General features: G+C 44.7%; 1 protein-coding gene across 2 annotated transcripts in view; it reads left to right on the top strand.

The window, feature by feature from the left end:
• Positions 1 to 27,824, top strand: part of RAB3GAP2 (RAB3 GTPase activating non-catalytic protein subunit 2) — a 546,281-nt gene that overhangs the window by 341,767 nt on the left and 176,690 nt on the right. For both annotated transcript variants that reach the window (XM_063919133.1, XM_063919131.1), the window contains 2 exons: positions 624 to 837; positions 11,696 to 11,793. In XM_063919133.1, coding sequence (XP_063775203.1) covers positions 624 to 837; positions 11,696 to 11,793 — 312 coding nt within the window. The remainder of the gene's footprint in view (positions 1 to 623; positions 838 to 11,695; positions 11,794 to 27,824) is intronic.

Genomic DNA, 27,824 nt, shown 5'->3' with positions numbered 1-27,824 from the left:
TAATTTTTTCCCTCAAAATTCTACACACAATACCCCATAATGACCACGTGAAAACTGGTCCTGAACCGGGAGGGGGGGGAGGGGCGATCAGGGGAGCGTCTTACTCCCCACTTACTCCCCGTGAATACTTTACAGATGCACTGTAGGGTCCTTCTGGTCACTATTTTGAGCACCTTTTTTTTGGGCCATTTTTTTTTTGTTCATTGGATGTCTTATATCAGGCCTGGCCAACCTGTGGCTCTCCAGCTGTTGTAAACCTACACGTTCCATCATGCTTTGCCACAGTTTTGCTATTATGGAATGCTAAAACTGTGGCAGGGCATGCTGGGATGTGTAGTTTCACCACATCTGGAGAGCCACAGGTTGGCCAGGCCTATCTTATAAGAAGCCCAAAGACCGATGCTAATCTCAGAAAACGCTGCATTTTCTGGAAAAGATATAATTGTATCGTTACTGCCTAAAAAATTGCTAATATTGATGTCAACAAATGGTGTCCGCGCAGGAGTGAGAAAAGCCTTGGCAGTGACGGGGTTAAATGCTTGTAACACGGTCATCACTCAGCAGTATCCAGAGTCCTCCCTTACGCCCGGTAAGTCAGTAAAAGGATTGGGTTTGCATTGCAGGAGCTGGCGCAGTTATTACGGCTGGAGGAAGAGGAATGGGTCCGGCTGCAGACTCTGATCAGGAAGTACAAGCAGGAGCATACACGCACCGGCGTTCGCTTTGCTGAGGATGAACGTGGACGGTTACCTGTCAGGGCGTTCCTCCAGTACTTGGAGTGTGAGCAGGATACTGTGAATGTGAAGAAGATCAGTGAGGAGGATTACATTGCATTAGGTAAGCTGGTATCCAGCGGAACGTCTCCTTTATATGTACAAAATATACAGAGAAACCTCAGAATGATACCTGAGTATTGTATTATGCTGGGCGTACATTATACACATATCTATAATTGTCCTGTGTACAGATGTGTCCTTATACATTATACACATATCTATAATTGTCCTGTGTACAGACGTGTCCTTATACATTATACACAAATGTATAATTGTCCTGTGTACAGACGTGTCCTTATACATTATACACATATCTATAATTGTCCAGTGTACAGACGTGTCCTTATACATTATACACATATCTATAATTGTCCTGTGTACAGACGTGTCCTTATACATTATACACAAATGTATAATTGTCCTGTGTACAGACGTGTCCTTATACATTATACACATATCTATAATTGTCCAGTGTACAGACGTGTCCTTATACATTATACACATATCTATAATTGTCCTGTGTACAGACGTGTCCTTATACATTATACACATATCTATAATTGTCCAGTGTACAGACGTGTCCTTATACATTATACACATATCTAGAATTGTCCAGTGTACAGACGTGTCCTTATACATTATACACATATCTAGAATTGTCCAGTGTACAGACGTGTCCTTATACATTATACACATATCTAGAATTGTCCAGTCTACAGACGTGTCCTTATACATTATACACATATCTATAATTGTCCAGTGTACAGACGTGTCCTTATACATTATACACATCTATAATTGTCCAGTCTACAGACGTGTCCTTATACATTATACACATATCTAGAATTGTCCTGTGTACAGACGTGTCCTCATACATTATACACATATCTAGAATTGTCCAGTGTACAGACGTGTCCTTATACATTATACACATATCTATAATTGTCCAGTGTACAGATGTCCTTATACATTATACACATGTCTATAATTGTCCTGTGTTCAGACGTGTCCTTATACATTATACACATATCTATAATTGTCCAGTGTACAGACGTACCTTATACATTATACACATATCTATAATTGTCCAGTGTACAGACGTGTCCTTATACATTATACACATATCTAGAATTGTCCAGTGTACAGACGTGTCCTTATACATTATACACATATCTAGAATTGTCCAGTGTGCAGATGTGTACTTATACATTATACACATATCTAGAATTGTCCTGTGTACAGACGTGTCCTTATACATTATACACATATCTAGAATTGTCCTGTGTACAGACGTGTCCTTATACATTATACACATATCTATAGTTGTCCAGTGTACAGACGTGTCCTTATACATTATACACATGTCTATAGTTGTCCAGTGTACAGACGTGTACTCATACATTATACACATATCTATAATTGTCCTGTGTGCAGACGTGTACTTATACATTATACACATATCTATAATTGTCCTGTGTACAGACGTGTCCTTATACATTATACACATATCTATAATTGTCCTGTGTACAGACGTGTCCTTATACATTATACACATATCTATAATTGTCCAGTGTACAGACGTGTACTCATACATTATACACATATCTATAATTGTCCTGTGTGCAAATGTGTACTTATACATTATATACATATCTATAATTGTCCAGTGTACAGACGTGTCCTTATACATTATACACATATCTATAATTGTCCTGTGTACAGACATGTCCTTATACATTATACACATATCTATAATTGTCCAGTGTACAGACGTGTCCTTATACATTATATACATATCTATAATTGTCCAGTGTACAGACGTGTACTTATACATTACAGGTTGAGTCTCCCTTATCCAAAATGCTTGGGACCAGAGGTATTTTGGATATGGGATTTTTCCGTATTTTGGAATAATTGCCTAACATAATGAGATATCATGGTGATGGGACCTAAATCTAAGCACAGAATGCATTTATGGTACATATACACCTTATACACACAGCCTGAAGGTAATTTTAGCCAATATTTTTTATAACTTTGTGCATTAAACAAAGTGTGTCTACATTCACACAATTCATTTATGTTTCATATACACCTTATACACACAGCCTGAGGGTCATTCAATACAATATTTTTAATAACTTTGTGTATTAAACAAAGTTTGTGTACATGGAGCCATCAAAAAACAAAGGTTTCACTATCTCACTCTCACTCAAAAAAGTCCGTATTTCGGAATATTCCGTATTTCGGAATATTTGGATATGGGATACTCAACCTGTATACACACATCTATAATTGTCCAGTGTACAGACGTGTCCTTATACATTATACACATATCTAGAATTGTCCAGTGTACAGACGTGTCCTTATACATTATACACGTATCTATAATTGTCCTGTGTACAGACGTGTCCTTATACATTATACACATATCTATAATTGTCCTGTGTACAGACGTTTCCTTATACATTATACACATATCTATAATTGTCCTGTGTACAGACGTGTCCTTATACATTATACACGTCTATAATTGTCCAGTGTACAGACGTGTCCTTATACATTATTATTATTATTATTATTATTATTAATATTATTATTAGCCTTTATTTATATGGCGCCACAAGGGTTCCGCAGCGCCCAATTACAGAGTACATATGCACATAATCAAAACAGGAAAACAGTGACTTACAGTTGAAGACAATATAGGACAAGTACAGGGCAACTAAGCATAACTACACCAGTAAACATAGAGATAAGTTCCATGTGGCCAAAGAACTGCGGGATTTGGGCAGTTGAGGATTATTAAAGTAAGAAACATATAAGCACATGAGGGAAGAGGGCCCTACTCGTGAGAGCTTACATTCTAAGGGGAGGGGTAGACAGACAGGGGTGACACAGATGGGGTACATGGAGAGCGTGGAACAGAGGGTTAGGATGAGATTTGGCTGGGTTTGGTAAAGAAATGGGTCTTAAGAGCCCGTTTGAAGTTTTGTAGAGAGGTGGAGAGTCTGAGGGGGAGAGGTAAAGAATTCCAGAGAAAGGGAGCAGCACGTGAAAAATCTTGGAGATAGGAGTGGGAGGAAGTAATCAGAAGACAGGAGAGTCGGCGTGCATTAGCAGAGCGAAGAGGACGGGTGGGAGAGTAAAGGGAGATAAGGTCAGAGATGTAGATGGGAGAGGAGTGGGTGAGAGCTTTGTAAGTGAGTGTGAGAAGTTTGAATTGGATTCTGAAAGGGAAGGGAAGCCAGTGAAGGTCTTGTAGGAGAGGAGAGGTAGACGTAGTGCGTTTGGTGAGGAAGATGAGCCGGGCAGCAGCATTGAGGATAGATTGGAGTGGAGAGAGGTAATTGTCAGGGAGGCCAGTTAGGAGGAGATTACAGTAGTCCAGTCTGGAAATAATCAGTGAGTGAATAATGATCTTAGTGGCATCCTGGGTGAGAAAAGGTCTGATTCTGGAAATGTTTTTGAGATGAAAATGACAGGTTTGTGAGAGGTGCTGAATGTGTGGTTTGAAGGAGAGGGAGGAGTCAAGGATTACGCCAAGACAGCATACTTGGGGGCTAGGGGAGATAGTCGTGCCATCAATGGATAATGAGATTGTGGGAGGTGAGGCTGTGCGGGAGGGTGGGAAGATGATCAGCTCAGTCTTAGACATGTTGAGTTTAAGAAAGCGCTGAGACATCCAGGAAGAGATAGCAGAAAGACAGTTTGAGGTACGAGTGAGGAGAGCCGTGGAGAGATCAGGGGAGGAGAGGTAGACTTGAGTGTCATCAGCATAGAGGTGGTATTGGAAGTTAAAAGAACTAATGAGTTCACCTAAAGAGGACTTATAGAGAGAGAAAAGGAGAGGACCAGGAACAGAGCCTTGGGGGACACCAACAGTTAGTGGAAGTGGGGGGGAGGTAGCATCATGAGAGGAGACAGAGAAGGAACGATCAGAGAGGTAGGAGGTCAGCCAGGAGAGGGCAGTATCACGCAGACCAAGAGAGTGAAGGATTTGCAGAAGGAGAGGGTGGTCCACAGTGTCAAAAGCAGCAGAGAGTAGTGTCCCATAGATTTGGCTGCATGGAGGTCATTGCAGACTTTTGTGAGGGCAGTTTCAGTGGAGTGGAGAGAACGGAAACCAGACTGGAATGGGTCAAGCAGTGAGTGTGAGGAAAGAAAGGAAGTAAGGCGATTATAGACAATACGCTCAAGAAGTTTGGAGGCAAAGGGGAGGAGAGAGATGGGTCGATAGTTGGAGAGAGTGTTAGGATCAAGGGTAGGTTTTTTAAGAATAGGGGAGACAAGAGCATGCTTGGAGGCAGAGGGGACAGTGCCTGATGAAAGGGAGAGATTGAGAAGGCGGGCAAGATGGGAACAGGCAGAAGGAGAGAGGTAGCGGAGGAGGTGGGAGGGGATAGGGTCGAGCGGGGAGGTTGTGGGGGGGGGGGGAACGGATGAGGGCCATGACTTCCTCGCCAGATACATGGGAGAAAGATGTCAGAGTTGGTAAGAGGGAAGGTGAGGGGTGGCAAGGGATGGGTGGTGGCTGGTTGCTGGTCTGGTGGGATGTGATATCCTGACGTATGGAGTCAATCTTGGATGTGAAATAAGTGGCCAAGTCAAGAGCAGACAATGAGGAAGGGAGAGGAGGTGGTGGTGGGCAGAGGAGGGAGTTAACAGTGGCAAAGAGGCGCCGGGGGTTGGAAGACTGGGTAGAAATTAGGATTTTGAAGTATGATTGTTTAGCAAGGGAAAGGGCAGTACTGAAGGATGAGAGCATGAATTTGAAATGGAGGAAGTCTGCTTTAGAGCGTGATTTCCTCCACTGTCGCTCGGCAGTACGTGAGCAGTTTTGTAGATATCTGGTGCATTTGGTGTGCCAGGGTTGAGGTGTTGATCTCATTATACACATATCTATAATTGTCCAGTGTACAGACGTGTCCTTATACATTATACACATATCTATAATTGTCCTGTGTACAGACGTGTCCTTATACATTTTACACATATCTATAATTGTCCTGTGTGCAGACGTGTCCTTATACATTATACACATATCTATAATTGTCCTGTGTACAGACGTGTCCTTATACATTATACACATATCTAGAATTGTCCAGTGTACAGACGTGTCCTTATACATTATACACATATCTAGAATTGTCCAGTGTACAGATGTGTCCTTATACACATATCTATAATTGTCCAGTGTACAGACGTGTCCATATACATTATACACATATCTAGAATTGTCCAGTGTACAGATGTGTCCTTATACATTATACACATATCTATAATTGTCCTGTGTACAGACGTGTCCTTATACATTATACACATATCTAGAATTGTCCAGTGTACAGACGTGTCCTTATACATTATACACATATCTAGAATTGTCCAGTGTACAGATGTGTCCTTATACATTATACACATATCTATAATTGTCCTGTGTACAGACGTGTCCATATACATTATACACATCTATAATTGTCCTATGTACAGATGTATCCTTATACATTATACACATATCTAATTGTCCAGTGTACAGATGTGTCCTTATACATTATACACATCTATAATTGTCCAGTGTACAGATGTGTCCTTATACATTATACACATATCTTTAAATGTCCAGTGTACAGACGTGTCCTTATACATTATACACATATCTATAATTGTCCAGTGTACAGACGTGTCCTTATACATTATACACATATCTATAATTGTCCAGTGTACAGATGTGTCCTTATACATTATACACATATCTTTAAATGTCCAGTGTACAGACGTGTCCTTATACATTATACACATATCTATAATTGTCCAGTGTACAGACGTGTCCTTATACATTATACACATATCTATAATTGTCCAGTGTACAGATGTGTACTCATACATTATACACATATCTATAATTGTCCTGTGTACAGACGTGTCCTTATACATTATACACATATCTATAATTGTCCAGTGTACAGATGTGTCCTTATACATTATACACATATCTATAATTGTCCAGTGTACAGATGTGTCCTTATACATTATACACATCTATAATTGTCCAGTGTACAGACGTGTCCTTATACATTATACACATATCTATAATTGTCCAGTGTACAGACGTGTCCTTATACATTATACACATATCTATAATTGTCCAGTGTACAGATGTGTACTCGTATATTATACACATATCTATAATTGTCCAGTGTACAGATGTGTCCTTATACATTATACACATATCTATAATTGTCCAGTGTACAGACGTGATCTTATATATTATACACATATCTATAATTGTCCAGTGTACAGACGTGTCCTTATATATTATACACATATCTATAATTGTCCAGTGTACAGATGTGTCCTTATATATTATACACATCTATAATTGTCCAGTGTACAGACGTGTCCTTATATATTATACACATATCTATAATTGTCCAGTGTACAGATGTGTACTCATACATTATACACATATCTATAATTGTCCTGTGTACAGACGTGTCCTTATACATTATACACATATCTATAATTGTCCAGTGTACAGACGTGTCCTTATACATTATACACATATCTATAATTGTCCAGTGTACAGACGTGTCCTTATACATTATACACATCTATAATTGTCCAGTGTACAGATGTGTACTCATATATTATACACATATCTATAATTGTCCAGTGTACAGATGTGTCCTTATACATTATACACATATCTATAATTGTCCAGTGTACAGACGTGTCCTTATACATTATACACATATCTATAATTGTCCAGTGTAAAGACGTGTCCTTATACATTATACACATATCTATAATTGTCCAGTGTACAGATGTGTCCTTATACATTATACACATATCTATAATTGTCCAGTGTACAGACGTGTCCTTATACATTATACACATATCTATAATTGTCCAGTGTACAGATGTGTCCTTATATATTATACACATATCTATAATTGTCCAGTGTACAGACGTGTCCTTATATATTATACACATATCTATAATTGTCCAGTGTACAGATGTGTCCTTATACATTATACGCATATCTATAATTGTCCAGTGTACAGACGTGTCCTTATACATTATACACATATCTATAATTGTCCAGTGTACAGACGTGTCCTTATACATTATACACATATCTATAATTGTCCAGTGTACAGATGTGTACTCGTATATTATACACATATCTATAATTGTCCAGTGTACAGACGTGTCCTTATATATTATACACATATCTATAATTGTCCAGTGTACAGATGTGTCCTTATACATTATACACATATCTATAATTGTCCAGTGTACAGACGTGTCCTTATACATTATACACATATCTATAATTGTCCAGTGTACAGATGTGTACTCATACATTATACACATATCTATAATTGTCCAGTCTACAGATGTGTACTCATACATTATACACATATCTATAATTGTCCTGTGTACAGATGTTTCCGTATAGAATGTTGCACCCGCAATTTATTCAAATTGCATGGTAAATCCGCTGGGGCTAGTACATGCAGCCTGGCGCAGTATAGCGGTGCCGCGATGCGTGCTCTAGTGCGTCCATATTGCGCCAGCATTGTATAAGGACACGTCTGTACGTGTACGATCGGTCGGACATGCTGAAACGTCCTGATGCAGTATTGTGTAAGTGGGCTGCGTTGTGCAGTGTATGCTGAGCCGGCCAGTAGACATTTTCACTGCTCTGCACAGCGGAGGATTGTGGGACATGTCTCAGATATACGGTCAGATGTATGCCCAGGTCTGTCGCTCTGCTGTAGGTTTTTGTTTCTGAATATTCTGTTTTGTATTATTATTTAACCTCTTTGTGGCACTTTTCATAGTTTTGTAAAAATGTTTCTTTCTTAAGTTCAAAGATATTAGATAAGATTTAGCCCTAGGGCAGCTGTCCGGCGGCTGTGGGGCGAGCCTGGGTGCCATTCAGCCCTCAGCACAAGATGTGGACCTGCCACTTCCTCACAGTGTAGAATGAAGAATACGCCCCATGCCCTCCTCCTTTATGTGCTACCCAGAGAAGATAAGGAGCCACTGTGCCACGTCATCCCTCTGTGCCTTCAGCGGCCGTGCGGGTTACTGGCCCAACGTGAATGTTTTTTTTTTTTTAAAGGGGCAAACATTTACAAGGCATGGTTTAGCCTTGTTAATGATTGCCCCTTTAAAAAAAAGTCTGAGTGCGGCCGGCATCCTGCGCGACCGCCAAATCCAGACTTCATTTCATCCCGCCCCATATGTCCAGATTACACATGGTCACAGCTGTCATGTGAGTACCTATGGGCAATCTTGGTACACAGCATACAATGAGCCAGTCCTCTATCCTGCGAGGTTCTTTCAGAAGCAGCCAGTAAGGGCCAGCCTGCAAGATGTTTCCACTAGGGGGCACCTGAGGAAGGGTCTGAGGCTGTAATGCCATGCACCTCCATCCTGCGAGGTTCTTACAGAAGCAGCCAGTAAGGGCCAGCCTGCGAGGCGTTTCCACTAGGGGGCACCTGAGGAAGGGTCTGAAGCTGTAATGCCATACACCTCCATCCTGCGAGTTTCTTACAGGAGCAGCCAGTAAGGATCAGCCTGCGAGGCGTTTCAACTAGGGGCACCTGATGAAGGGTCTGAAGCTGTAATGCCATACACCTCCATCCTGCGAGTTTCTTACAGAAGCAAAACAGAAAAAAATACTGGCGCCGGCTGGATCTCAAGATAAAGAAGGGAAACCGTTTTATCAGTTATAAAATTAACCATACATTTATTAAGACTAATCTAAAAAAAGTATATAACATATAAAATGTCAAGAGGGTAGTCAGTAATAAGGGTTGAGAGTCTCTCAAATTATATAAAAGACCACTTGTATATCCAATAGGGCAATATGCACCAATAATCTGGCTAGAACTCAGTCCTCCAAGATATCCTCATAAGGTTTCAGGCATAAATATTACCATGGTCTCAGAAGAAAGTCCCCTTGGTTCTCAATTGCAGATCGAGGTCCAATGGCAGCAGGGGAATGAGCAGAGACTGCAAATAAATGATGTTTGTAGAGGTTCTGGAGTGTTCAAGAGTCCACAGATTGCCAGATGATTTCAAAGTAAAAACAGGTGCAGTGCCCGTGGTCAGGATGGTGAAGGTCTCAACGCGTTTCGCTGGTCTATATCACCGCCAGCTTCCTCAGGACTATACTCCTGAGTAAGGGTCTGAAGCTGTAATGCCATACACCTCCATCCTGCGAGTTTCTTACAGAAGCAGCCAGTAAGGGCCAGCCTGCGAGGCGTTTCCACTAGGGGGTACCTGAGGAAGGGTCTGAGGCTGTAATGCCATACACCTCCATCCTGCGAGGTTCTTACAGAAGCAGCCAGTAAGGGCCAGCCTGCGAGGCGTTTCCACTAGGGGTACCTGAGGAAGGGTCTGAGGCTGTAATGCCATACACCTCCATCCTGCGGGTTTCTTACAGAAGCAGCCAGTAAGGGCCAGCCTGCGAGGCGTTTCCACTAGGGGCACCTGAGGAAGGGTCTGAAGCTGTAATGCCATACACCTCTATCCTGCGAGGTTCTTACAGAAGCAGCCAGTAAGGGCCAGACTGCGAGGCGTTTCCACTAGGGGGTACCTGAGGAAGGGTCTGAAGCTGTAATGCCATACACCTCCATCCTGCGAGGTTCTTACAGAAGCAGCCAGTAAGGGCCAGCCTGCGAGGCGTTTCCACTAGGGGTACCTGAGGAAGGGTCTGAGGCTGTAATGCCATACACCTCCATCCTGCGAGTTTCTTACAGAAGCAGCCAGTAAGGGCCAGCCTGCGAGATGTTTCCACTAGGGGCACCTGAGGAAGGGTCTGAAGCTGTAATGCCATGCACCTCCATCCTGCGAGGTTCTTACAGAAGCAGCCAGTAAGGGCCAGCCTGCGAGGCGTTTCCACTAGCGGGTACCTGAGGAAGGGTCTGAAGCTGTAATGCCATACACCTCCATCCTGCGAGTTTCTTACAGAAGCAGCCAGTAAGGGCCAGCCTGCGAGGCGTTTCCACTAGGGGGTACCTGAGGAAGGGTCTGAGGCTGTAATGCCATACACCTCCATCCTGCGAGGTTCTTACAGAAGCAGCCAGTAAGGGCCAGCCTGCGAGGCGTTTCCACTAGGGGTACCTGAGGAAGGGTCTGAGGCTGTAATGCCATACACCTCCATCCTGCGCGTTTCTTACAGAAGCAGCCAGTAAGGGCCAGCCTGCGAGGCGTTTCCACTAGGGGCACCTGAGGAAGGGTCTGAAGCTGTAATGCCATACACCTCTATCCTGCGAGGTTCTTACAGAAGCAGCCAGTAAGGGCCAGACTGCAAGGCGTTTCCACTAGGGGGTACCTGAGGAAGGGTCTGAAGCTGTAATGCCATACACCTCCATCCTGCGAGGTTCTTACAGAAGCAGCCAGTAAGGGCCAGCCTGCGAGGCGTTTCCACTAGGGGTACCTGAGGAAGGGTCTGAGGCTGTAATGCCATACACCTCCATCCTGCGAGGTTCTTACAGAAGCAGCCAGTAAGGGCCAGCCTGCGAGATGTTTCCACTAGGGGCACCTGAGGAAGAGTCTGAAGCTGTAATGCCATGCACCTCCATCCTGCGAGGTTCTTACAGAAGCAGCCAGTAAGGGCCAGCCTGCGAGGCGTTTCCACTAGGGGGTACCTGAGGAAGGGTCTGAAGCTGTAATGCCATACACCTCCATCCTGCGAGGTTCTTACAGAAGCAGCCAGTAAGGGCCAGCCTGCGAGGCGTTTCCACTAGGGGTACCTGAGGAAGGGTCTGAGGCTGTAATGCCATACACCTCCATCCTGCGAGGTTCTTACAGAAGCAGCCAGTATACACCTCTATTGTGCATGTTCTTATATTAGCTGCTTTGCTGCTTTATTCCACATTGGTCATTATGTTTTGTCACAGGAAGCTTCTTCTTCTGGAAATGTCTGCACGGTGAATGTCCCACGCGGGAGCTGTGTGAAGCCTTGGAGAATGCGGCATTCAGCCCCCAGCTATTACTGGTACGATATGTCTGTGTCGTCAGGTTCTCTTCTCTTAGAGACATCCGTCTTATGTGTCCATTAAGGTTTCTCCAGACTGTGGCTGGGGTGTGGGAGAGGTTCCACCTGTTCTTTAGCGTTCCATATATTGAAGTCACCATTTTTTAAAAAGTTTTATTTAACAGGACTCAGAGTTATTACATCACAGATAAGAAGATTATTATTCAGGTCCCTCCTGCACCATTTTAATATATAAATGAGAGACCTTTTCTTCTTCGGGTTCCATAGGCTCCACACGGATAACATCCGGGTTTTAGGTGGTAGGATCAGCTCCTGGGTACCATACAGTTAAGTCTTTAGATATCACAGGATGCCTTGGTCCCTCTCCCTATAACTCCGCCCCCTGCCCATGCATGTCAGTGTTTTGTATGGTGCAGCAGGAAGCTGGATGCAGCTTTTTACAGCAGCCCCAAAGCCTTTTTTATTTTTCTATTTTTACATAGAGCCTGTCACTGCTGGATGTCTATTAGATTCCAGCACACCGGCTCCAACACTCTCATACGGCCTCTGCCAAGACGGGTACTTGTGGCGGGGCCCACACCAAGAGACTAGCACCACTGCTGCTGGTAACCGCTGGTCTACATGGCTGGCCATCAGGTAGCAGGTCTTCGGGACCCGCAATTAATTAGCAGTACGATGCGCATCCCAGGAGACGAACGCCGGTGCCTACTGCGGACACTGGTGCCGACCAGGGTCTCCACCAGGACATATGGGGGCAAAGGACATATTTATTATGGCCCCCAAGTACCAGTGGTCAAAACGCCAGCATAGGTGAGGGAGCGCCAGCCTGTAGCCCATCCCCCCATCGTTGAGCGTCAGTCCACCGCGGACTTCCCGCTGTCTTCTCCAAGCGGCCCATCTTCTGAGAAATCGGGCCATTCAAGTGCAGTTGGACAATGTAACGACAGTGGCTTGCATAAACCGACAAGGCGGAACCAAGAGCAGAGCTACAATGTCAGTGGTAACGAATCATCCTCTGGGCAGAAAAACACGCGTTGGCGCTGTCGGCAACCTTCATTCCGGGAGTAGTCAACTGGGAAGCGGACTTCCTTGGCAGACACGATCTCCATCCAGGGGAGTGGGGTCTCCATCCGGAGGTGTTCACGGAGGAGACAAATCTTTGGGGTGTACCTCAAATAGACATGATGGCCTCTCGTCTCAGCAAGAAGCTTCGGCGGTATTGTTCCAGGTCGAGGGACCCGCAAGCCGTGGCGGTGGACGCCCTAGTGACTCCGTGGGTGTTCCAGTCGGTATACGTGTTTCCTCCACTTCCACTAATTCCAAGGGTTCTAAAACTCATTAGGAGAACACGAGTTCAGGCAATCCTCATTGCTCTGGACTGGCCAAGAAGGGCTTGGTACGCGGATCTTCTGTATCTGCTGCTATATGAGCCGAGGCCTCTTCGGGAGGACCTGCTTCAGCAGGGGCCGATCGCTTATCAAGACTTACCGCGGCTTCGTTTGACAGCATGGAAGTTGAATGTCAGATATTAGCTCGGAAGGGCATTCCGAACAAGGTTATTCCTACCCTGATACAGCCTAGGAAAGGAGTAACGTCAAAGCATTACCATTGCATTTGGAAAAAGTATGTGTCTTGGTGTGAATCCAAGAAGTTTCCTACGGTGGAGTTTAAATTTGGACAATTTCTCCTCTTCCTCCAAGCAGGTGTGGATTTGGGCCTGAGATTAGGTTCCGTAAAGGTCCAGATTTCGGCCCTATCCATTTTCTTCCAGAAACGGTTGGCTGCTCTCCCTGAGGTTCAGACCTTTTTGAAGGGGGTTCTGCATATCCAACCTCCCTTTGTGCTGCCTACAGCGCCCTGGTGTTGCAGTTCCTCCAGTGGGACTGGTTTGAGCCTCTACAGGTGGTTGTTGTCAAGTTTTGTCAAGCTGAGCTCCGGACACGCCTGCAGTTCCTTCCGAAGGTTGTGTCGGCATTTCATATCAAGCAACCTATTGTGGTGCCAGTTGCTACTGACTCCTCAGTTTCATCAAAGTCCTTGGATATTGTGAGTGCTCTGAAAATCTATGTGAAGAAGATTGCTCGTCACAGAAAATCGGACTCTGTTTGTCCTGTATGATCCCAAGAAACTTGGGTGTCCTGCTTTTAAGCAGACAATCTCTCGCTGGATCAGGTTCACTATCCAGCATGCGTATTCTACGGCAGGATTGCCGTGTCCTACGTCTGTCAAGGCCCACTCTACTCGTAAGGTGGGTTCTTCCTGGGCGGCTGCCCGGGGTGTCTCGGCTTTACAGCTTTGCCGAGCGGCTACTTGGTCTGGGTCGAACACGTTTGCAAAGTTCTACAAGTTTGATACTTTGGCCTCTGAGGACCTGAAGTTCAGTCAATCAGTTCTGCAGGAGCCTCCGCGCTCACACTCCCGTTCTGGGAGCTTTGGTACGTCCCCATGGTACTAATGTGGACCCCAGCATCCTCTAGGACGCAAGAGAAAATAGGACTTTAATTACCTACCGGTAAATCCTTTTCTCGTAGTCCATAGAGGATGCTGGGTGCCCGCCCAGCGCTTCGTGATCCTGCAGTGGTTACTTAGTTCAGTACTGCTTAGTTCTTGGTAAGTACTGTTCTGTTACTCGGTAAGTAATATTGTTCAGCTGTTGCTGATGTTTCAAGCTAGTTCGCTTGGTTTGCCTTGTGTGTGAGCTGGTGTGAATCTCGCCACTATCTGTGTAAATCCTTCTCTCGAAGATGTCCGTCTCCTCTGGCACAGTTTCTAGACTGAGTCTGATAGGAGGGGCATAGAGGGAGGAGCCAGCCCACACTCTCAAACTCTTAAAGTACCAATGGATCCTAGTGGACCCGTCTATACCCTATGGTACTAATGTAGACCCCGGCATCCTCTAAGCACTACGAGAAAAGGATTTACCGGTAGGTAATTAAAATCCTATTTTCTCTCTCACCGATGCTGTAAACAGACCGACCGTGGCTGCCTCCTGGCCTCGTAAAGCCTTTGAATCATGGTTACAGGCCCCAGACGAAGAATTGCCCTCAGATATATCTGAGAACTGCGTGTCATACTTGATCCTTATGCGGCAAGCATCTGCTTACATACGTGAGGCCTTGTCTGATGCCGGAGCGTCTACCACCTCTTTACTGGCAAGGCACATTCTCTGGCTCCGGTCCTGGAAAACCCTTTTACGGGGGTGTGTGTTTGGGGCCGAATTGGACAAAATTGTCATAGCTTTGGTTGCATCTAAGACTGCTTTTCTCCCAACCACACCGACTCCAAGATAGGAGTTCACCTTTTCGTACCTTTCATCCTCAAGGCAAAGCAAAAGGACAAGCTTTCCTCAAATAAACCTCCGCTAAGCCTAAGCCCAAGGCCAAACAACCCTGGGCTGCCCGTCAATCTTCAGCAAAACCTGTCAGGCCCGCAGCCTGAAGGGGCAGGCCTCCTCCTGGGGAACCCCGGTGCTGGAGGCCGACTTCTTCACTTCATGCATGTCTGAACTCTGACCTCTTTGGACACCTGGGTGCAAGAAGTGGTCTCTCATGGGTACGCCGTCTCATTCAAGACACGTCGGCCCACTTACAGACCCTTAATACGGGATAAGAAGGATTTAATGTATGCTTCGCAATACCTCGAAGCTTATCTAAAACATATACGGCACAATGATACATGCCCCTCAGACATGGATTCATACATACATGCCTTTTACTATCCCACTAGGTCCTACATTTCCCGCCTACAACTCTCCTCCGACCATCCAATCGTCTGTAGATATTGTATTGATATTTTTCTGTTTAGTGATTAGATAGTGGCAGTTATTGGTGACTGCCAAAGGGTGGACTGTCAAAGTCGAAAAATATTGAAGAAGACACAGCACGTATAAACTGCACACACATGCCCACTGCGCGTGCACTTGTTCTGCAGTGCGTGCACATATACGCACTTTGCATATGGTCGCTCCCGCGGTCCTGCGCATTGTCGCGTGGTATGGGTATTTACGGCAGAGTTTGTGTACGCATGGAGGGCCATCAGAACACATTACATTTTTAATCCAAATAGTGCACAATGTACACAGTGTCTCCTTGCACCACATCAGAAAGTTATAGCTGTTTAAATGGTTGCAGAACACAGGGATTCACCTTTACAGGATAAGATTGGACAGACTAAGGTTATAAGGTGGTATTTGGTATCCAGCTGTAGGGTATTTTAAGGGTAACATTCCGGTGTTGGTCTGCGGAAGATCGCATGTTCCTGCTGATAGTTATGTGCAGAAGCAGAATATAGATATAAACTGTATTTACTGTATATTATGTATGCGGCGGGAATCCAGAGGAGACCACCCACAAGAGCAGTTGAGAAAGACATCGCCTATCTATTCAAACCGACCTATGACCTCTCCTGTACTGTAAAGGTGCATCCCTGTGTCCAATGGACAAAGGGATTACAGTATCCATTGTATTGCTTTTGGAAGACTTGTATAAATAAAGCCTGCTGCAGAGCGGCCACACACGAGACTCACAACGTTATCTATTTGATTACGGAGGACTGGACCAGGAAGCGCACGCAAATATTCTCACGTATGTACATTGACTGTAGCCATTATTGTGTTATATATATTGTCTTGTATTGTAGTGTATAATTTGTATTGTAAACCCCCTTTCAGAAATAATCCACTGTGGTGTCGGAACCCAGCGGTTAATCACAATTGGTGTCGTGTGCTCATTGCCCTGCTAAGGTTTAAAGTGTAATAGCATCACACTGCATTGCTGCATAAGGTTTAAAGTGTAATAGCATCTCACTGCATTGCTGCATAAGGTTTAAAGTGTAATAGCATCACACTGCATTGCTGCATAAGGTTTAAAGTGTAATAGCATCTCACTGCATTGCTGCATAAGGTTTAAAGTGTAATAGCATCACACTGCATTGCTGCATAAGGTTTAGAGTGTAATATCATTACATTGCATCACTGTGAAGGTTTCAAGTGTATCGCTGGGTGTGTACGCGCTGAGAGTACTTTGTACTGTCAGCGCAGCGTGTGTACGCAAAGTCCGTACACTGTACGGGACTCTGACCGCAATTAGCGTTCAGTATAGCGGCCACAGCGGCTAAAGGTTTAAAGTGTATTTAAGGTGTGTTTAAGGTATAGATTTTATTCCTGTAAAGATAATCGACATTATCAATTGGGGGCATCGTCCGATTTTCCACATTTTTACTGCTTAACATGTCACAAGCAGACATAATCTATCAGCATAAGGGTGGACAGAAGGTATCCTACGTATCGTTTTCTTGGTCGGTGGATACACTGAAAACCCTACTTAATTGCTGATTAGATGGTGTCTGCTTTGTATGGTTTGTAGGGATGCTGATAAGAACTCGTAAGGTAAGCAGGAAAAAAGCTATTTAAAATCTGTGAATTTATTTTTGGCGCCAAATGCGTACACAACAAAAGCGTACACTCATACCCTGTGCATACTCTCCCACATTGTTGCCATAACATTCAGATTACTAGATTCGTAATATAAACAAAGGAACTAAGTGTAAAACACAAACGCAGTCTGGACTAGTTATAAAGGTTTATACAGAGGAACTGTGTGGCGTGTTAAGTGAGCAATTATAGTTAATATTGCTCAGATTTATAGAAATTGTATGATTTGTGCTATTGCGGACGTACGGTTTTGTACACGTGTCTCGGACAAGGTACGGAACTGCACACGTGGCGTAAGCACGGTCGCGTGTTTACGCAAATTGCGTACGAATACGGTCGCTAAGTACAAATTATACAATAGTTCGTTTAGTTTAAAGGTGAGACAGCAGCCACGCTACAATAACACAAGATTGTCCAGCTTCCAAAGTTTAGTATAAAACCCTTATGTACTGTATTGCCTCTGGGAGTAAAGCTGCTTGTCTGAATGATAATTTTCTGTACAGAAAAATAAAGTACATTTGAGTGAGCGAGTGCAGGAATGAGTGGATACTGAACCCAAGAACTAAGTGAACAAGGTGGACTAAAGTGGTCTAAGTGTGCACACTGGGTTAGTAGAGATCCGGTGGCGTAGGGTTCGCAACCCTGCGTTATTAAGAGTGGACTAAAGTGGTCTTAGTGGACTGAGTGGTATCCCGTACAACTCTGAGGTGGTCTACTAAGTGGTCTACAACAATCGTAGGGCATATAGATAACTAGTATCTATAGGCTGTGCTATTGCATCACACGTCCGTTTGTTCTGCACAGAGCAACGTGATATTATTGTATCATCTGTGGAAGAGCATACGCAGACGTGATTGTATAGACAAAGGGGTTTTTCTTTGATAACTTCGGGAAATCTCCCTGGTGGGCTTCACTGGAAAGGGTGAAAAATAGTTATCTAATTTCTCTGTTTTTCACCCTACAAACAATTCCAGTGAAAGAAACCGAAAAGGAAATTTTCAATGCCTCTCTCAGGAAAATATTCCAAACAGAACTTCCACCAAAATAAATTACGGTGTAAGGTCTGATAGGAGCCCTAAGCTGGATACATTGCCTTCGCTATCAACAGTGTATGGTAGTACTTGCCAGCGTGGGCACGAGCGAGTGGAAGGCGCTCAGGTATACCTCCACCGTCTACTTATATTGAGTATTTTGGTGTTTGTGGGAATTTTTTAAAAGGTTTTAGAAGAGACCCACAAATATGGGAGCCAGTTGCTCAAGTAAGAGACGTTTAGACAGGGTTCAGGCAGAATCGTGGCCAAAAGGCTCCGCAAGGTTTATCATGTGTGAAAAATATGGTTCACACACAGAAGGTTTATGCAATGAGTGGATATGTATGACCAACAATGATAGGGAACCATTCCCTAGGGTGGGCAGCTTTGATCCAGAGGTACTGCAGAATGTAAGCAGTAGAATATGTCTTCTTAAATCCAGAAAACAAAGGATTAGATATAATGATTGTTTAAAATTATGTCAGCAAGAGGGGGATATGCAAAGAGAACAAATTCGCAAAACAGGTTCAAGACCTAGCGGGAATGAGAACAGAAACACACCAGTGTCGACACAGGTCGAAGGGGAAGAGATGGCTACAGTCAATGGTATATCCGTAAATTATAGTAGTATGCAAAAACAATGTATTAACCCTAATTTTTGCAAGATGTATCCTGTTTTGAAGTCTTTTCAAGGTTATAGGTCACAAGAAGATGAAGGATCCAGCCAAATTCCAGCTCTCCTCCAAGCTGTCATTTTGCAGGAAACTCAGGTGGGACCTGTCCAACCAGGTAGAGCAGTAACAGTATTCCCAATGAAAGAACTGGTGAGGTCACAGCTACCGGTAAGTATGAGACAGTTCATTGCACAGAAACAACAACACCACACAGTAAACAGATTAGTAACGGAACGGTAGGATTACACCCTGTTTTGGAAATAGTAACTCCCAATGGGGGAACCGATAGTCAGGAAGTAGTCCTCACCAGGAATAATGCAATGTATTGCCCGTGGCCCAGAGATGAGCTGCGATCAATCATTTCAGAATTCCCCGACCCTCGGAAGCATTTAGCCAGATGTCAGAAATTTATCAGAGATCTGGGTAATGTGTATGAACCGACAAAAACACACTGGCGGATAGTTTTGAAAGCGTGCCTACCCCCTAATATTGACACCCAAAAATTTACCACTGATTGTAGGCTAGAGTCGGAGAGTCCTATGACTGACAGAAACAATCAGGAAAATATAGAACGAATTAGTAGGCAACTAGAGTTGTGTTTCCCCACTGAGTGGAGAAGAATTTTCTCCATAAAACAGAGGGAAAATGAAATGACATCTGAATATTTCCATCGGGCCCTGCAAATAATAAATAGATACATGGGGGTATCAGATACAGGGAACGATACGAATTACAGGAAGGTAGCTGTCTCTGTGCTAATGGACGGACTCAATAAGACAGTGAGGGACAGAGTACAAACATCTTTGCCTAGTTGGAAAAAGGTCACAGTAGCTAGTCTTAGAGAATGTAACACACACAGAATTTTTTTTAAGGGGAACAGACCGATTAGGGAATCATTCCCCGTAGTGCCCAATCCAGATGTCAAACTTTGTAAAATCTTCTTTGCCTTTACAAACTTACCTGTTACTAAACCCTGTGATTTGTCTTCAAAGTTTCCTCTTCATTTCTTACCTTCACTGACAGGATTACAGTTCAAACGTCACATGCCTACTCGGTCTTTTCAAAGTTCTGCCCAAACCCAGTATATCTCACCAGCATAGGGACACCAGTATCAGTGTGCCTGGCCATGCACAAAGGGTGGAGAATGGGAATACTGGTGAAGGGAGACTGTGCATAGATACCGATATACATGATGGTGTGACAGCCTGATGGTGAACGCAAATCTGACAAATTTTCTTTTTATTATTTCCCCTCTCTTTTCACTTTCCAAAGATGGTTCACTTCACACAACAGTTAAACACATTGAAATGCAAGATTTATGTTCCCTACAGAAAGGTCGCTGACCCGGAAAGAACCCGTGACAAAGAGCAGAGTGTAGAGAACATCGTATCACTGGAGTGTCTGTTCCGGGAAGGTTGAGAGGCAGTACTGTTGAGACGGCACCTGAGCGCGGAGAACAACAAGACCAGAGGCGGTTGTCGCACCAGTTTTTTTTATTTTCTCCATCCCCCACTACCCTCCTTCTCTCCTTCTCTTTCTCCCCCTTCTTGTTTCCCTTCTCTTCCCTTAACAAGACGGAAATGATTCAGAACAGGATGGTCCTAAATTATATCACAGCCGTGACGGGTGGGTACTGTGTTACTCTGGCAACTCAATATGGTGTGAAGTGCTGTACATATATCCCGAACAGCACTGACGACCCCACGGAGATCATCGATCTAAAGATGGACGATATCTTGCAGTTGAAGTGGGAGTTCTGGAGGAGACACAACCTTACCCTGACCGCTGTGGGTAATGAGCTGACCGGCTGGTTCTCATGGTTGAACCCACGAAATTGGTTCTCAGGGTTAGGAGAATGGGCTCAAAATGTTATTATGAGTGTAGGGAAGTTTCTCCTTTGTATCCCGGGAGTCGTCATAATTATTGGCTTGATATTTAGGTGTGTTCGAATTCTGATGCGGCGCAAGCACGGCACAAATTTGATGAGTTTAAGGAGCGAGGGCGCTGTTATAGCAGCAGATTTAATTTTCGATCCATCCATAGAGACAGTGATATGATAAGGATTGCAAATGAATTCCATGGCCTGTTTCTTTCACCCGTTTTTCCTTTGTCTCCCCCTCTGCCCAGATACACCCATCCGGAAAAGACATCAGCCCTACCCAAGAATGTTTATGTAAATGTTTATGTGAATGTATTTTATATGTGTCTTATCTTTATCTCTACAAACTTCAGTTAGTGACACACATAGTCGACAGGTGATATCCACATATACCAGCACTCACATATGTTCCCCCTCCATGTATCATCAACTAAATGTGCACCCCATTTGTTGGAACAAGAAGCCGAAAAGAGCTCGGTAGTGTTTGTCGGCCCACTTACAGACCCTTAATACGGGATAAGAAGGATTTAATGTATGCTTCGCAATACCTCGAAGCTTATCTAAAACATATACGGCACAATGATACATGCCCCTCAGACATGGATTCATACATACATGCCTTTTACTATCCCACTAGGTCCTACATTTCCCGCCTACAACTCTCCTCCGACCATCCAATCGTCTGTAGATATTGTATTGATATTTTTCTGTTTAGTGATTAGATAGTGGCAGTTATTGGTGACTGCCAAAGGGTGGACTGTCAAAGTCGAAAAATATTGAAGAACACACAGCACGTATAAACTGCACACACATGCCCACTGCGCGTGCACTTGTTCTGCAGTGCGTGCACATGTACGCACTTTGCGTATGGTCGCTCCCGCGGTCCTGCGCATCGGCGCGTGGTATGGGTATTTACGGCAGAGTTTGTGTACACATGGATGGCCATCAGAACACATTACATATTTAATCCAAATAGTGCACAATGTACACATAGTCTCCTTGCACCACATCAGAAAGTTATAGCTGTTTAAATTGTTGCAGAACAAAGGGATTCACCTTTACAGGATAAGAGGGGACAGACTAAGGTTATAAGGTGGTATTTGAAGGGAAACATTCCGGTGTTGGTCTGCGGAAGATTGCATGTTCCTGCTGATAGTTATGTACAGAAGCAGAATATAGATATAAACTGTATTTACAGTATATTATGTATGCGGCGGGAATCCAGAGGAGACCACCCACAAGAGCAGTTGAGAAAGACATCGCCTACCTTTTCAAATCAACCTATGACCTCTCCTGTACTGTAAAGGTGCATCCCTGTGTCCAATGGACAAAGGGATTACAGTATCCATTGTATTGCTTTTGGAAGACTTGTATAAATAAAGCCTGCTGCAGAGCGGCCAGTCACAAGACTCACAACGTTATCTATTTGATTACGGAGGACTGGACCAGGAAGCGCACGCAAATATTCTCACGTATGTACATTGACTGTAGCCATTATTGTGTTATATATATTGTCTTGTATTGTAGTGTATAATTTGTATTGTAAACCCCCTTTCAGAAATAATCCACTGTGGTGTCGGAACCCAGCGGTTAATCACAATTGGTGTCGTGTGCTCATTGCCCTGCTAAGGTTTAAAGTGTAATAGCCTCACACTGCATTGCTGCATAAGGTTTAAAGTGTAATAGCATCTCACTGCATTGCTGCATAAGGTTTAAAGTGTAATAGCATCACACTGCATTGCTGCATAAGGTTTAAAGTGTAATAGCATCACACTGCATTGCTGCATAAGGTTTAGAGTGTAATATCATTGCATTGCATCACTGTGAAGGTTTAAAGTGTATCGCTGGGTGTGTATGCGCTGAGAGTACTTTGTACTGTCAGCGCGGCGTGTGTATGCAAAGTCCGTACACTGTACGGGACTCTGACCGCAAATAGCGTAAAAGGTGCGTAGAGTGAATTAAGTATAGCGGCTAAAAGTTTAAAGTGTATTTAAGGTGTGTTTAAGGTATAGCTTTTATTCCTGTAAAGATAATCGTATCAACTTCCCTCAGACCCCCAAAAGGCTGAATGCTGCAACAGGTTGTGCCATCCTCCTGCAATTAGGGGTGATCATACCGGTTCCTAAATCTCCCTGTTTCTAGTGCCCAAACCAAACGGGTCACACCGAGCCATCCTCAACCTCAGATCTCTCAGCAGATCTGTCAAGGTTCTGAAATTCCACATGAAGTCCCTTCAATGCATAGGCCTTGCTATGGAGCCGCAGGACTTCATGGTATCCTTGGATATACAGAGTGCATATCTGCATATCCCTATTGCTCCCTCACATCAGCAATATCTGCGCTTTGCTATATCCAGCCAACATTATCAATTCAGAGCGCTGCCGTTTGTACTTTCTATGGCACCCAGAATTTTTACCAAGGTTACGGCAGTCGTGGCAGCACGGCTGCGTTGTCAAGGAGTCAGAATACTTCCCTATCTAAATGACTTACTGCTTCTAGCTACTTAACAGGATGTCTTGCATCAACATCTTTAAATCACGATGACCTTACTTCAAAATCACGAATGACTCATGAATTTGAAAAAGTCCTCCCTCTTACCATCCCAGCGGATGTTACACTTGGAAGCCCTATTGGACTCTGCGAGCCAGCTTCTTTTTCTGCAAGCGGACAAAATCTCCAAGCCGCAGGACAGAGTTTGCAGGCTACTCCGAACGAGCAGGGTGTCCATTCACTCAACCATGCAAGTCCTTGGAATGATGGTCTTGACCTTCGACATGGTGGAGTATGCTCCGTTTCATTCTAGTCCTCTCCAACATCTTATTCTTTCCAAATGGGATGGCCAGCCTCATCTGATCAAATCACAAATGATGACTCTCTCTCCGGAGTTCCGCTTGTCTCTCACTTAGTGGCTCCAGACATCCCACCTAGACAAAGGATGGCCCTTTTGGATATCGAACTGGGTGATCCTAACCACAAACACCAGTCTCCGCGATTGGGGACCAGAGATAGAACATTGCTCATTTCAGGGCGTTGGACACAGTCGGAGTCCCGTCTCCCAGTCAGTGTCCTGGAACTACGAGCTGTCTACAAAGCCTTAACTCTGGAGCAAAATGTACTTTAAGGCAGACCTGTTCAGGTACAAACCAACAATGCCACAGCAGTGGCTCATCTCAATCATCAGGGCAGCACTCGAAGCCAGATGGCAATGCAGGAAGTGGCCCGCATGTGGGCAGAACGTCACATTCCAGCCATCTCAGCTGTCTTCATTCCTGGGACCCTCAACTGGGAAGCAGACTTAGTCAGCAGGATGTTCACATGGGAGAGTGGTCCCTTCATCCAAAAGTCTTTTAACTTCTAGTGGACAGTTGGGGTCTCCCAGACGTCGAATTTATGGCCTCGTGACATAACCACAAAGTTCCGAGATACGGCTCCTGCTCCTGGGATTCGCAAACTGCGTTCGTGGATGTTCTCTCCATCAAGTGGGTCTTTCATCCAGTTTCTCTTCTGGCAAGGGTTCTACGGAAATTTAAACAGGAAGGAGGCAACCTCATCGTAGTGGCCCCGGCGTCATTGGTTCTCCAACCTCCAGAATCTCTCTGTCGGAGTTACTCTTCAGCTTCCACGGGATCTCTTGTCTTATGGCCCCTGTCTGCACCCGTACCCACCATGCCTGTTTTTGATGGCGTGGCGCTTGAGTCTTCTATACTAAGGGCAAAAAGGGTTTTCTCTTCCAGTCATGCAAACCATGCTTAAGGCTTGAAAAGCCGGCCTCTGCCGCATCTACTGCCGGGTATGGCATACTTACTTCCAGTGGTGTGCTTCCAATCACTGTGACCCTGCAGTATTCCGGATTTCTACAAAGGGGATTGAGCCTTGGCCTTTGCCTGGCTTCCCTCAAAGTGCATATTTCAACTTTGTCTGGTTTCAACACAGGATTTCTCCCTCTTTCGGATGTTCTCACCTTCTTCCATGGCATTATCAGAGTCCAGCCTCCCTCTAGTGGCTCCGTGGGACCTGTCTGTGGTTCTGGATGCTCTTCAACAGGCTACTTTTGGAATCTGTAGATCTCAAATGGTTAACTGCGGAGACTTTATTTCTTCTGGCCATTGCATCTGCCAGGTGGGAGTTTGATTTGGGAGCTCTTTCCTGTGCATTATGGGGTATATTCAATTGAAATCGAAATGGCCGTCAAGTCGGAAAGACGGCAGTTTCCGACTTTTTTTAGGTCGAATCAGGATGTAATCTAGTAAAACAAGTTGCTGTTTTTCCAACTTGTCTGAAAACACGTGGATCGACGGATTAGCCGCGGATCCACGTATTTTGTTGAATTTGCGCCCACTTCCGACAGGTTTTCGACAATGCTGATTCGACTTAAAAAAAAGTCGGATCAGCATTGTCGAAAATGGGCAAAACCTGTAGGAAATTCCCGGAAATTGAATACTGAACTGTCAGATCCGGCAGGCATTGAATAGACCCCTTAGTATACATAAGTCGTTGTCACCGGTGGCCAGCAGTAAGTACTATCTGGGTGTATTAGAGGGCTGTATTCCGTGCCGGCCGTTACATCTGGATTAATTTCCGTGTTTACAGCTCATTTCTAGAATATGTATATTGTGCACCCCTAGTTTCTATTTATTTATGGTACTGCTCCACTGTTGTACGTAAGAGATTCCATATTTATTCTTACTAAATTTATAAGACTTAAGAATTTACACCTATCTTTTATTGTATTATCCATAAGCATTACAGATGTTTAATACTAAATTAACTTTATTGTGGGATATTCCTAGAACAGCTGTAGATTTACTTTTTATGGCTACCACTCAGAAGAGGTGCACGGTTTTTTTTCTGCAGTCGTTTTTCTACTAAGCTTAGACAGTGGTGCTCTGCACGTTCCCCTAATTCTGTATAGCGGTGCTCTGCACGTTCCCCTATTTCTGTATAGTGGTGCTCTACACGTTCCCCTGATTCTGTATAGCGGTGCTCTGCACGTTTCCCTATTTCTGTATAGCGGTGCTCTACACGTTCCCCTATTTCTGTATAGCGGTGCTCTGCACGTTCCCCTAATTCTGTATAGCGGTGCTCTGCACGTTCCCCTGATTCTGTATAGCGGTGCTCTACACGTTCCCCTGATTCTGTATAGCGGTGCTCTGCACGTTCCCCTGATTCTGTATAGCGGTGCTCTACACGTTCCCCTGATTCTGTATAGCGGTGCTCTACACGTTCCCCTAATTCTGTATAGTGGTGCTCTACACGTTCCCCTGATTCTGTATAGCGGTGCTCTGCACGTTCCCCTATTTCTGTATAGCGGTGCTCTGCACGTTCCCCTATTTCTGTATAGCGGTGCTCTACACGTTCCCCTAATTCTGTATAGCGGTGCTCTGCACGTTCCCCTAATTCTGTATAGTGGTGCTCTACACGTTCCCCTGATTCTGTATAGCGGTGCTCTGCACGTTCCCCTATTTCTGTATAGCGGTGCTCTGCACGTTCCCCTAATTCTGTATAGTGGTGCTCTACACGTTCCCCTGATTCTGTATAGCGGTGCTCTACACGTTCCCCTATTTCTGTATAGTGGTGCTCTACACGTTCCCCTGATTCTGTATAGCGGTGCTCTGCACGTTCCCCTATTTCTGTATAGCGGTGCTCTGCACGTTCCCCTGATTCTGTATAGCGGTGCTCTACACGTTCCCCTATTTCTGTATAGTGGTGCTCTACACGTTCCCCTAATTCTGTATAGCGGTGCTCTACACGTTCCCCTATTTCTGTATAGCGGTGCTCTACACGTTCCCCTAATTCTGTATAGCGGTGCTCTACACGTTCCCCTATTTCTGTATAGCGGTGCTCTACACGTTCCCCTAATTCTGTATAGCGGTGCTCTACACGTTCCCCTATTTCTGTATAGCGGTGCTCTACACGTTCCCCTAATTCTGTATAGCGGTGCTCTACACGTTCCCCTATTTCTGTATAGCGGTGCTCTACACGTTCCCCTAATTCTGTACAGCGGTGATCTGCACGTTCTCCTAATTCTGTACAGCGGTGCTCTGCACATTCCCCTAATTCTGTATAGCGGTGCTCTGCACGTTCCCCTGATTCTGTATAGCGGTGCTCTGCCCATTCCCCTAATTCTGCATAGCGGTGCTCTGCACGTTCCCCTAATTCTGCATAGCGGTGCTCTGCACGTTCCCCTAATTCTGTATAGCTGTGCTCTGCACGTTCCCCTGATTCTGCACAGCGGTGCTCTGCACGTTCCCCTAATTCTGTATAGCTGTGCTCTGCACGTTCCCCTGATTCTGCACAGCGGTGCTCTGCACGTTCTCCTAATTCTGCACAGCGGTGCTCTGCACGTTCCCCTAATTCTGTACAGCGGTGGTCTGCACATTCTCCTAATTCTGTATAGCGGTGCTCTGCACAGTCCCCTAATTCTGTATAGCGGTGCTCTGCACGTTCCCCTGATTCTGTATAGCGGTGCTCTGCCCATTCCCCTAATTCTGTATAGCGGTGCTCTGCACGTTCCCCTAATTCTGTATAGCGGTGCTCTGCACATTCTCCTAATTCTGTATAGCGGTGCTCTGCACGTTCCCCTGATTCTGTATAGCGGTGCTCTGCCCATTCCCCTAATTCTGTATAGCGGTGCTCTGCACGTTCCCCTAATTCTGTATAGCGTTGCTCTGCACGTTCCCCTAATTCTGTACAGCGGTGCTCTGCACATTCCGCTAATTCTGTATAGCGGTGCTCTGCACATTCCCCTAATTCTGTATAGCGGTGCTCTGCACGTTCCCCTAATTCTGTATAGCGGTGCTCTGCCCATTCCCCTAATTCTGTATAGCGGTGCTCTGCACGTTCCCCTAATTCTGTATAGCGGTGCTCTGCACGTTCCCCTAATTCTGTATAGCGTTGCTCTGCCCGTTCCCTTAATTCTGTACGGTGGTGCTCTGCACATTCTCGTAATTCTGTACAGCGGTGCTCTGCACATTCCCCTAATTCTGTACGGTGGTGCTCTGCACATTCCCCTAATT

The sequence above is a fragment of the Pseudophryne corroboree genome, chromosome 4 (assembly GCF_028390025.1).
Source record: "Pseudophryne corroboree isolate aPseCor3 chromosome 4, aPseCor3.hap2, whole genome shotgun sequence".
Classification (NCBI taxonomy): domain Eukaryota; kingdom Metazoa; phylum Chordata; class Amphibia; order Anura; family Myobatrachidae; genus Pseudophryne; species Pseudophryne corroboree.
This window is presented reverse-complemented; position numbering and strand designations above follow the sequence as displayed.